Source organism: Theropithecus gelada, chromosome 10, assembly GCF_003255815.1.
Source record: "Theropithecus gelada isolate Dixy chromosome 10, Tgel_1.0, whole genome shotgun sequence".
In the NCBI taxonomy this organism is placed as follows: domain Eukaryota; kingdom Metazoa; phylum Chordata; class Mammalia; order Primates; family Cercopithecidae; genus Theropithecus; species Theropithecus gelada.
The window spans coordinates 27,267,839-27,279,310 of record NC_037678.1 but is presented as its reverse complement, the minus strand read 5'-3'; the positions used below and the strand labels follow the sequence as shown (position 1 = coordinate 27,279,310).

General features: G+C 54.0%; 1 protein-coding gene across 2 annotated transcripts in view; it reads left to right on the top strand.

Moving 5' to 3' along the window:
• Window positions 1-11,472, top strand: part of GGT5 (gamma-glutamyltransferase 5) — a 245,990-nt gene that overhangs the window by 231,970 nt on the left and 2,548 nt on the right. Inside the window, exons 3-10 of one of the 2 annotated variants that reach the window (XM_025398436.1) lie at window positions 281-476; window positions 1,111-1,268; window positions 1,792-1,938; window positions 6,081-6,217; window positions 6,580-6,770; window positions 7,178-7,284; window positions 7,419-7,585; window positions 7,726-7,836. In XM_025398436.1, the coding sequence (XP_025254221.1) occupies window positions 281-476; window positions 1,111-1,268; window positions 1,792-1,938; window positions 6,081-6,217; window positions 6,580-6,770; window positions 7,178-7,284; window positions 7,419-7,585; window positions 7,726-7,836 (1,214 nt within the window). Of the gene's footprint in view, window positions 1-280; window positions 477-1,110; window positions 1,269-1,791; window positions 1,939-6,080; window positions 6,218-6,579; window positions 6,771-7,177; window positions 7,285-7,415; window positions 7,586-7,725; window positions 7,837-11,472 lie in introns of both variants that reach the window. The other variant, XM_025398437.1, reaches the window with a different exon arrangement.

Sequence of the window (11,472 nt, the reverse complement as noted above, 5' to 3'; positions counted from 1 at the left end):
GGGAGAGGGCCAGGCTGGACAAAGGCCTGGAAGGTTGAGTGGAGATGGGTTGGTGGGACAGGGTGGGGCTCCTGGGGCCAGTTTGTGCAGGGCCCCTTGGGCCTGGCCATGGACTTTGTGGGGAGCCACAGGTGGTCTGAGCAGGGAGGGACATGGTCGGGTGTGGGCTCCAGAAAGCTCACTCTGGCTGCTGTAGCTGGGGGGCCACACGTAGGGGTGATGGCGAACCCCTGGGAAGGCCTGGAAGCCACAGGTTTGAGTGCTGGGATGTGCCATGCAGGGGCCCAGTGGATTGGGGTGCCCGGGGAGCTCCGCGGCTACGCCGAGGCCCACCGCCGCCATGGCCGCCTGCCCTGGGCGCAGCTGTTCCAGCCCACCATCGCCCTGCTCCGAGGGGGGCATGTGGTGGCCCCCGTCCTCAGCCAGTTCCTGCACAACGGCTTCCTGCGGCCTTCCTTGCAGGCGTCAACCCTGCGGTGAGCCCCACATGGTGGCCCTGGGCTCCTGGGTTCAAGGCCACATCCTGTCTGGGCCCAGTCCACACCCCAGCTCTGCCTCAGTCCCTCCTACACTGGAGGATTGACCCTTGGGGTGCTGGGGACCTTAAGGCCCAGACAGAGAGCACTTTCCTGTTTCAGTTTATGGCCTTCCGGTCCCCTGTGGCACAGCCTAACTCGGGTGAGGCTGCGGGGAGTTTGTCGCCCAAGTGCTAGGACTCCACGGTGTGGATTTGGGCTCTGCCACCAGCCCTGGCCCCGGCCTCCTCCTCCCTCTCTCTGGCATGGCAGGAGGGCTTCAACTGCCATTGTCACCCGCCCCACCCAGCCCACTGGCAGCCCCTCCCAGGAGTGAGGAGATGACAGGCCCTAGGTGGACCCAGGCTCCACTGGGAAATCTGCCCTCCCTGGACCAGGGCCATGAGCGGGGTGGGTGGTGTCAGTCCCACCACCTCCTAGGGAATCTGTCCCCCGGTGTCCACCCTAGCGCCTCGGGACCCTGGGTCAGGGCACCCCCACTGTAGGGTCCTGAGGACTCCACCCACAAGAGCCCCGAAAGAGTGTGGCTGCCTCTAGGACCTGCCCCCACCCTGAGGCTCCCCCCATCCCCCAGCCAGCTCTTCTTCAACGGGACAGAACCCCTGAGGCCTCAGGACCCACTCCCATGGCCTGCGCTGGCCACCACCCTGGAGACCGTGGCCACAGAGGGTGCGGAGGTCTTCTACACGGGGAGGCTGGGCCAGATGCTGGTGGAGGACATTGCCAAGGAAGGTCAGCCTCCTTGAGATCCCATGCCCTGTCCCTGCTGGAGGAAGAGCCAAGTTCTGGGCACTGGGGGTTGAGGGCAGGCTCCTTCCCAGGCCCTGAGGGAGTGCTGGAGGTGCCTGGGACCCCGAGAGGTCATGCACCTAGCTCTGCCAGCCCAAGGACCCCTGTGGTCCAGGACCTCAGAGTGCAGAGCCTGCGGGTTAGAGCCAGCAGAGGGGCGTTACTGATGGTCACAACAGGCCTGGGTAGCTGAGCTGACCGTTCTCACAGGCTCTCAAAGGCCAGCTCCCTCTCCCATCTTCCCCTTCACCTCCCCAGCCTCCCTGCCTCTGGTCTCTGTCCACCCCTCCATGCTTGACCCCAAGGGGCCGGTCCTGAGGCCACCGCCTACAGACCAACCATCACCCTCTGTGTCCACAAGGCTAGAGCACGAGTGGGATCCCATTGTGTGACCTGACACCAGTGGCTATTCCTCCCTGCCTCAGTTTCCCCATCTGTTCATGGAGTCCTCTCCGTCTCACCCCAGGGAGCCAGCTGACGCTGCAGGACCTGGCCAAATTCCAGCCCGAGGTAGTGGACGCTCTGGAGGTGCCCCTGGGGGACTATACCCTGTACTCACCACCGCCACCTGCAGGGGGTGCCATTCTCAGCTTCATCCTCAATGTGCTAAGAGGTAAAGCCCCTGCCCAGAGCTCTGGCCCCCCACACCTGGGAACTCAGACTCCAAGCCCAGCCAAGGCCCAGCTCAGCCTCCTCCTCCATAAACCGGGTTCACAGATGCACAATGTGAAGACTGAGCTGTGTAAACCAGTCATGATGGTGGGTTTTAGAGCTGACCTCCGGCTCCACCCATACGTGAGGCTTTGCTGAAGGGTGTGACATCGTTTGTCCAGAGTCCTCCTCCCACTAGGTGACCAGTCCCAGACTCAGAAGCAGGTGGGCTGTGTGGGTGGTGGGCTGCCCATCACGGACATGCACCTGGGGGAGCGAAACCAGCCCAGCCCAAGGCAGCCTGCAGGGGGTTCTGGCAGTGCCAAGGCCTGGGGCTGTCTGCGCTGGCTTAATATTAGTGTCCTGTGTCTGCCATTACAAATCACCACAAGCTTGGTGGCTTAAAATAACAGCAATGTGTCCTCTCACAGTTCTGGAAGCCAGAAGCCCGATATCTAGGTGTCCACAGGGCTGCATTCCCTTGGGGGCTCCAGGGGAGAGTCTGTTCTTTGCCTTGTTGACCTAAATAAAAAACAGAACAAGGCTGTTGTTTCTTTGAACAACATTCAGAGAAAATGATGTTTATTCCAGAGTAGGCATCGCGGTGGGAATACCCACGCTACGGTAAACTGTGTGTGTGTTCAGGGAGGTGAAGGAAGACAAAGGTTCTCAAAAAGAAAATGAGGAAGAGTATATAATTTTTTTGCTTATAATCAATGATAATTTATTGTATATTTTATTTTTTTCATTGCATTGTTATTATTATTATTGAGATGGTGTCTTGCTCTGTCACTTAGGCTAGAGCACAGTGGCACAATCTCGGTTCACTGCAAGCTCTACTTCCTGGGTTCAAGCAGTTCTCCTGACTCAGCCTCCCAAGTAGCTGGGATTACAGGCATGGGCCACCACATGCCGCTGATTTTTATCTTTTTTTTTTTTCCTTTTTTTTTTTTTTGAGACAGAGTCTTGATCTGTCGCCCAGACTAGAGTGCAATGGCATGATCTCAGCTCATTGCAACCTCTGCCTCTCAGGTACAAGCGATTCTCCTGCCTCAGCCTCTCAAGTAGCTGGGATTACAGGTGCCTGCCATCATACCCGGTTAATTTTTGTATTTTTGGTAGAGATAAGTTTGCCATGTTGATCAGGCTGGTCTTGAACTCCTGATGTCAGGTGATCTGCCCACCTCGGCCTCCCAAAGTGCTAGGATTACAGGCTTGAGCCATCATGCCCAGATGATTTTTTTCTTTTTAGTAGAGACGGGGTTTCACCATGTTGGCCTGGCTGGTCTTGAACTCTTGACCTTAACTGACCCACTTGCCTTAGCCTCCCAAAGTGCTGGGATTTCAGACGTGAGCCACCTCTGCCTGGCTATTTTATTTTTATTTCATTAGTTTTGGGGGAACACGTGGTGTTCGGCTGCATGGAAAAGTTATTTAGTGGATGACTTCTTTTTTTGAGATGGAATCTCACTCTGTGGCCCAGGCTGGAGAGCAGTGGCATGATCTTAGCTCACTGCAACCTCTGCCTCCCAGATTCAAGCAATTCTCCAGTCTCAGCCTTTTTTAGTAAAAAAGGGGTTTCACCATGTTGGCCAGGCTGGTCTCGAACTCCTGACTTCAAGTGATCTGCCTGCCTCAGCCTCCCAAAGTGCTGGGATTACAGGCATGAGCCACTGTGCCTGTCCTTTAGTGGTGATTTCTGAGACCTTGGTGCACCCATTACCCAAGCAGTACACACTGTACCTAGTGTGTAGTATTTTATCCCTCATCTGCCTCCCACCCTTCCCCTTGAGTTCCCACGGTCCATTATAGCATTATCCCCCCGAGACAGAGTCTCGCTCTGTCACCAAAGCTGGGGTGCAATGGTGCATCTCGGTTCGCTACAACCTCCACCACCTGGATTCAAGTGATTTTCCTGCCTCAGCCTCCCAAGTAGCGCCTGCCACCACATCTTTTTTTTTTTTTTTTTTTTTTTTGTATTATTAGTAAAGATGGGGTTTCACCATGTTGGCCAGGCTGGTCTTGAACTCCTGACCTCAGGTGATCCGCCTGCCTTGTCCTCCCAAAGTGCTGGGATTATAGGTGTGAGCCACCATGCTGGGCTCCATTATATCATTCCGCTTTTTTGGAGATGGAGTTTCACTCTTGTCACCCAGGCTGGAGTGCAACGCAACGGTGAGCTCTCAGCTCACTGCAACCTCCACCTCCCGGTTAAAGCGATTCTCCTGCCTCAGCCTCCCTAGTAGCTAGGACTACCCGTGTGTGCCACCATGCCCAGCTAATTTTTATATTATTAGTAGAGACAGGGTTTCATCATGTTAGCCAGACTGGTCTCGAACTCCTGAACTCAGGTGATTCACCCGCCTTGGCCTCCCAAAGTGCTAGGATTATAGGCATAAACTACTGCGCCTGGCCCAGTATATTGTTTTTATTCCTTTGCGTCCTCATAGCTTAGCTTTGGTATATAAAGCTAAGCTTAGCTTTGCGTCCTCATAGCTTAGCTTTGGTATATAACTGTTTTGGGCTTGGCTTGGTAGCTCATGCCTGTAATCTCAGCGCTTTGGGAGGCCAAGGCGGGCAGATCACAAGGTCAGGAGATTGAGACCATCCTGGCTAGCACAGTGAAACCCTGTCTCTACTAAAAATACAAAAAATTAGCCAGGCATGGTGGTGGGCGCCTGTAGTCCCAGCTGCTTGGGAGGCTGAGGCAGGAGAATGGTGTGAACCCAGGAGATGGAGCTTGCAGTGAGCCGAGATCATGCCACTGCTCTCCAGCCTGGGGGACAGAGTGAGATCCGTCTCAAACAAACAAACAAACAAAGAAAAAACCGTTTTGAAATGATCATCTTTGGTTACTGGGATGCATGGAAAAGTGATAAGGGTGGCACTAGTCTGAGGCTGGACAGGCCACTCCTGGGCAGATGTCTTTGCAGAAGTATTTTTTGTGTAAGGTTGTGAGTTGTTTGTTTTTTGAGGCAGGGTCTTGCTCTGTCACCTGGGCTGGAGTGCAGTGGCACTGTCAAGGCTCACTGCAGCCTCAACCTCACCTCAATCCTGTCACCTCAGCCTTCCAAAGTGCTGGGATTACAGGTGTGAACCACCACATGTGGCTGCAGCTCTATTTTGACAATTTTCACCGCCTCTTACCACTTCCAGTGGCTGCCAGCGTTCCTTGGCTTGTGGCTGCCTCACTCCAGTCTCTGTCTCCATGGTCACACTGGTTTCTCCTCTGCTCTGTGTGTCCTCTCCTCTGTGTGTCTGTCTTACAAGTACACTGTGATCACATTCAGGGCACATCTAGATAACCCAGGATCATCTCCTCCTCTCAAAATGTTTTACATACTTTAGGCTGGGTGTGGTGGCTCATGCCTGTAATCCCAGCACTTTGGGAGGCTAAGGCGGGTGGATCACTTGAGGTCAGGAGTTGGAGACCAGCCTGGCTAACACAGTGAAGCCCCATCTCTACTAAAAATACAAAAATTAGCCAGGCATGGTGGCGTGCGCCTGCAGTCCTAGCTACTCAGAAGGCTGAGGCGAAAGAATCACTTGAATCCAGGAGGTGGAGATTGCAGTAAGCTGAGATCGCGCCACACACTCCAGCCTGGGCGACAGAGGAAGACTCCTCCAAAAAACACAAAAAAGGCGGGGCATGATGGCTCATGCCTGTAATCCCAGCACTTTGGGAAGCCAAGGCAGACAGATCACTTGAGGCCAGGAGTTTGAGACCAGCCTGAACAACATGGCGAAACCCTGTCTCTACTAAAAATACAAAAAAAGAAAAAATTAGCTGGGCGTGGTGGCGAACGCACGTAGTATCAGCTACTCAGGAGACTGAGGCACAAGAATCCCTTGAACCTGGGAGATGGAGGTTGCAGTGAGCTGAGACTGCACCATTGCACTCCAGCCTGGGCGACAGAGTGAGACTCTGTCTCAAAAAAAATCGTTAACATACTTTTCCACTTAAGGTATTAGTCACTCTTGTGCTGTGTAAGTAGTATCCACAGGTTTTGGGAATTAGGATGTGGGTGGAGCTCTCTGGGGAGGGGGGCAACATTCAACCCTTTACATAGGGTGACCCCAACCTGTGCCCCGACCCCTCTCCAGGGTTCAACTTCTCAGCAGAGTCTGTGGCCAGGCCTGAGGGGAGGGTGAACATGTACCACCACCTTGTGGAGACGCTCAAGTTTGCCAGGGGGCAGAGGTGGAGGCTGGGGGACCCTCGCAGCCACCCGAAGCTCCAGGTGAGGTTGCTGAGGTTGCTGGGATGGGGGGCTGTCCTCCCTGGCTCAGGACTTAGCATGAAAGGAGGGTCAGGCCTGGCAGGGGGAGGTTGGAGGGAGATGTATGTGGTTCTAGGCCAGGGCAGGACTGAAAGGGATCCCGGGGTGGCAGGTACGGGGGTCAGATGCAGGAGTGGCACCATATCTCAAAGGACCTGGAGGGTGGGCAGAGTCTAGACTTAGCCTGCGCTTGAGGGAGGCCTGGCCACAAGGTAGAGGACAGGGTGGAGGTGGCCCCCATGGGAGCTGAGCTTGTCCTGCCCTTGGTTCTATGGATCCCGCTTGGCCCCTCACTGATCCTGCCACCTGCCCACCCACCCCAGAATGCCTCCCGGGACCTGCTAGAGGAGACCCTGGCCCAGCTCATCCGCCAACAGATCGATGGCCGGGGGGACCACCAGCTCAGCCACTACAGCTTGGCCGAGGCCTGGGGCCACGGGACAGGCACATCCCATGTGTCTGTGCTGGGGGAGGATGGCAGTGCCGTGGCTGCCACCAGCACCATCAACACACCGTGCGTGGGGCCTGGGGGAAGGCTGGTGGCCTCACTCCTCCTCTCCTAGACCTGCACTCCCCCAGCCCCATGTCCCCTCACTTGTCCCCATGGGGCAGCACCTTGCTTTTGCCCTTTGTCTCCTCCTCTGTTTCAAAAGAGGCCCCCACCCCTGACATCTCTGGCTGGAAAGGCTGCTGCTGGGGTGGCCCCGAGCTAAGACTTACCTGGGAATGGGCGGCCTCACTCAGAAGGGTGCCCTGATATGGGGGCACAGGTGGGTCTTTGGGGACCCCTCCTGGGTGATGCCAGGGAGAGAATAGTGGCTCCAGCATGCTTCGGGGCAGCTGTAAAGTGAGGGGGTCCTGCAAGGTGGGCAGGGCAGGCGGTGTCTGGTGGGAGCCCAGGCTCTGCCTCCACGGCTGCAGCTTTGGAGCGATGGTGTATTCACCACGGACAGGCATCATCCTCAACAACGAGCTCCTGGACTTATGCGAGCGATGCCCCCGGGGTTCCGGCACCACCCCCTCACCTGGTGAGAACAAGGCTTCCCACCTGGGGTCCACAAGGGCTCCCCACCAGGGGAGAGGAGAGAGGGGGCTGGGCTGGGGCTGCATGCTGACCCCTGGATGGGTCACTGCACTTGCTAAGCCGCTGTTTGCTCAGCAGTGAATGGAGACAGGGTGGGTGGAGCTCCCGGAGGGTGCTGGCCCCCAGTTCCAGGCGAGCGGTCCCCATCCTCCATGGTGCCCTCCATCCTGATCAGCAAAGCCCAGGGGTCGAAGCTAGTGATTGGCGGGGCTGGCGGGGAGCTCATCGTCTCTGCCGTGGCCCAGGTGAGTCTGGGGGGGCTCTGGGCTCCAGTGTCTCCTCTCTGGGCAGCATACTGTCTGACTCTCCCTGGAGTGGGGATGTGAGGGCTGAAGTAGGGTAGCGGGTACCCCCTTTCTCCCTGCATCCCTCATCTCTCCCCCAGGCCATCATGAACAAGCTGTGGCTTGGCTTTGACCTGAGAGCGGCCATTGCAGCCCCCATCCTGCATGTCAACAGTAAGGGCCGTGTGGAGTACGAGCCCAGCTTCAGCCAGGTGAGGCTGAAGTCCAAGCTGGATGCCTAGGGCAGAGCCCACTCCCCAAGTCCGTGCTGCTCTAAGCCACCTGAGAGGAACTCAGTCACTGAGATTCTTAGGCCAGGTACACTTCAGCTTTGGGGGGCCATAGGAGTTGGGGACCTCGATGGGTGAGGCTGTCAGTGACCTCCAGGCCAGTTCTGTGGCCTCCAAGACAGACAGTAGGGTGTTGTCTACACTGCTCCCAGGCTGAGGATCTCAGCAACTTGGTCTCTCTGGTCTGTCATTGATGCCATTTTTCAGAAGTGAGTTTTCCTAGCTGGGGCCTCTCAGACTCTCCCTCATGGTGACTATTTCCTTGTGTGATTTGTAACTTATATATTTGTGACTTTATTTGTAAAAGAGGTTGTTTTTCCTGTGGCAGTCTATAAAGTGATTTTCTTCTGGGGCATTGGTGGTAATTTTTACTACAGGTGTGTGCCACCACACCTGGATAGTTTTTATTTTTTTGTTTTTCGTAGAGACAGGGTCTCTCGCCATGTTGCCTAGGCTGGTCTTGAACTCCTGAGCTCACGCAATCTTCCCACCTTGGCCTCCCAAAATGCTGGAATTATAGGTGTGAGCCACCATGTCTGGCCTACAAACATTTTTTTGATTCCCCACAAAAGCCCAGGGTGCAGCTCCAGGGGCTGAATTCTCCTGGTTGACTCCTCCTCCATCCATAGACAGAGACTTGCCTTCCTTGGAGAATCTTTGGGTTGATGGATGCCCTTTGTTATGACCTATTTAAAAGATTGATAGGGCCGGGCACTGTGGTCATGGCTGTAATCCCAGCACTTTGGGAGGCAGAGGCAGGTGGATAACCTGAGGTGAGGACTTCCAGGCCAGCCTGGCCAACATGGTGAAACCCCGTCTCTAGTAAAAATACAAAAATTAGCCAGGCATGGTGGCGCACACCTGTAATCCCAGCTACTCAGGAGGCTGAGGCAGGAGAATCGCTTGAACCTGGGAGGCGGAGGTTGCAGTGAGCTGAGATCGTGCCATTGCACGATTTTTGTTGTCTGGGCAACAAACGCAAAATTCTGTCTCAAAAAAAAAAAAAAAAAAAAAAAGATTGATATCTTTTCAAGGCTCCAAACTTGGTTCCTGAGGTCAGTTCAGTTCAGCTAACTGAGGTTCAAGGTCCTCAAAGCTGCCTCTCCTGTTATGAGATTTCTTCGGTCTCAAGTCCACCTTCCAAGCCCTTAGAACCTGAGAACCATGGACTGGGACCTTAGTGTAGGAACAGAGTGTAGTCCCCAACAGTCTTAGTCTTCACACCTTGAGACTAAGGACCTCAGCCTGTTAGGCTCAAATTCTTGGAGTTTGCAGGTCTCCCTCCCCATGTAGGGTCCTTCGCATGACAGGAAGACCCTCTCAGGGCTCTCAGGTTCCAGGGATCTTAGATATGGAGTATTTCAAGATCCAGGGCACATGCTTTGGAGCCCTCCTCCCTTGACTCTTTATTTATTTATTTATTTATTTTTTTAGGCAGTCTCACTCTGTCACTCAGGCTGGAGTACAGTGGCACAATCTTGCCTCACCACAACCTCCGCTTCCCAGGTTCAAGCAATTCTTCTGCCTCAGCCTCTGAGTAGCTGGGACTACAGGCGTGCAAACCAAGCCTGGCTAATTTTTGTATTTTTAGTAAAGACGGGGTTTCCTCATGTTGGCCAGGCTGGTCTCGAACTCCCAACCTCAAGTGAGCTGCCCACCTTGGCCTCCCAAAATGCTGGGCTTATAGGCATGAGCCACTGTGCCTGGCCCTCCCTTGACTCTTGACTGAAGGACCTTTGTCCTCGTGAACATCAATTCTCAGGACCTTTCACTCTGAGGACCTGAAATGCTGAGAATTTGGGAGATGACAGTCTGGGGACTGGGATTAATGGAATCCAGTGGCCCACGAACTTAAGGTTCTCAGTTCCCTTGGGGAGTTGGAATGTCAGCTATTCAGGTCTAGGGCTTTCCATGGAGTAAATCCTAAACTCTGGGTTGGAGACTTCGAGCCTCCAAGGACCTTCACAGCTAAGGCCCAGGGACTAGGGTGAGGAGAGTCTTTGATCCTCAGAGTCTTGGAGTTTGGCCAGTGGACTCTGAGGAATGGAGTCTCTGAGCACTGTAAGTCCAGCTTTGGCTTCAGCAGTGAGGATCTTGGCCTTCAAGTCTAAGGACAGTGGGCAATTCCACGAATTGTCAGGCACGGGGAACTTATAGCCAAATGTGCAGGGCTCCAAAGACCTCATTTGCCCTGTCAGCAGCTCAGGCCATGTGGCATCACCTGAAGCACCTAGATGTCTCCGGAATCTCAGGCCCTGCGGGGTAAGGTCCCCGGGCCATTAGTCTTTTTTTTTTTTTTTCTTTTTTTGGCTTGTTATTGTTGTTGAGACACAGTTTCACTCTGTCACCCAGGCCGGAGTGCAGTGGCGCGATCTCAGCTCATTGCAACCTCCACCTCCTGGGTTCAAGTGATTCTCCTGCCTCAGCCTCCCGAGTAGCTGGGATTACAGGCCCACACCACCATGCCTGGCTAATTTTTGTATTACTAGTAGAGATGGGGTTTTGCCATGTTGGCCAGGCTGGTCTGGAACTCCTGACCTCAGGTATCCGCCTGCGTCGGCCTCCCAAACTGCTGGGATTACAGGTGTGACTGACTGCACCCAGCCAAGTTCTCAGGTCATTAGTCTTAAATGGTATCTGGAAACACGGGGCCCTCGTAGCACAGGTCCCTGTACTCTAGAACCTCTGCCCCTTTACAGACTGGTAGTTCGTGAGGACCATAGCCCCCGGGCAAGGTACTTGGCATCTTAGGAACAAGCACAAGGCTAGGGCTACTTTGGTCTCTGACTTCCTTGAAGTCCACAAATTCAGGGTCTTGAGTCTGAGCCTGTAGGCCCCCATGCCCTGAGTGTCTCACACTGTGGGACTGTGTGTGCCTTTAGCTTAGGGATCTAATTTCCTTGGATTCATGGGTATTCACGTCCTTATCCTAGCTGAATTCTCCACCAACAGACACCAGAAGGGCCCTAAAGTTGTGGGTTCCTGGGTGTCTAAGGTCCTGACATCGTGTGTTGAGATCATAGGTCTTTTTTGAAAATTTTTTGAGGCAAGGTCTTGTAACCGCGGATTCATCAAGACAGGGGAATTGCAATAGAGAAAGAGTAATTCAGGCAGAGCCTGCTGGGTGGGAGACCGGAGTTTTATTATTACTCAAATCAGTCTCCCTGAACATTCGGGGAGTAGAGTTTTTTCGTGTTTGTTTTGTTTTGTTTTGTTTTGTTTTTGAGACAGAGTCTCGCTCTGTCGCCCAGGCTGGAGTGCAGTGGCATGATCTGTAACCTCTGCCTCCTGGGGTCAAGCAATTCTCATGTCTCAGCCTCCCAAGTAGCTGGGATTTCAGATGTGTGCCACCAAGCCTGGCTAATTTTTGTATTTTTAGCAGAAACAGGGTTTCTCCATGTTGGCCAGGATGGTCTCGAACTCCTGACCTCAGGTGATCTGCCCACCTCGGCCTCCCAAAGTGCTGGGATTACAGGCATGACCACCGCACCTGGCTAGGGTGCAGTGTTTTTTTTTTTTTTTTTTTTTTTTTTTTTTTTTTTTTTTTTTTTTTTTTTT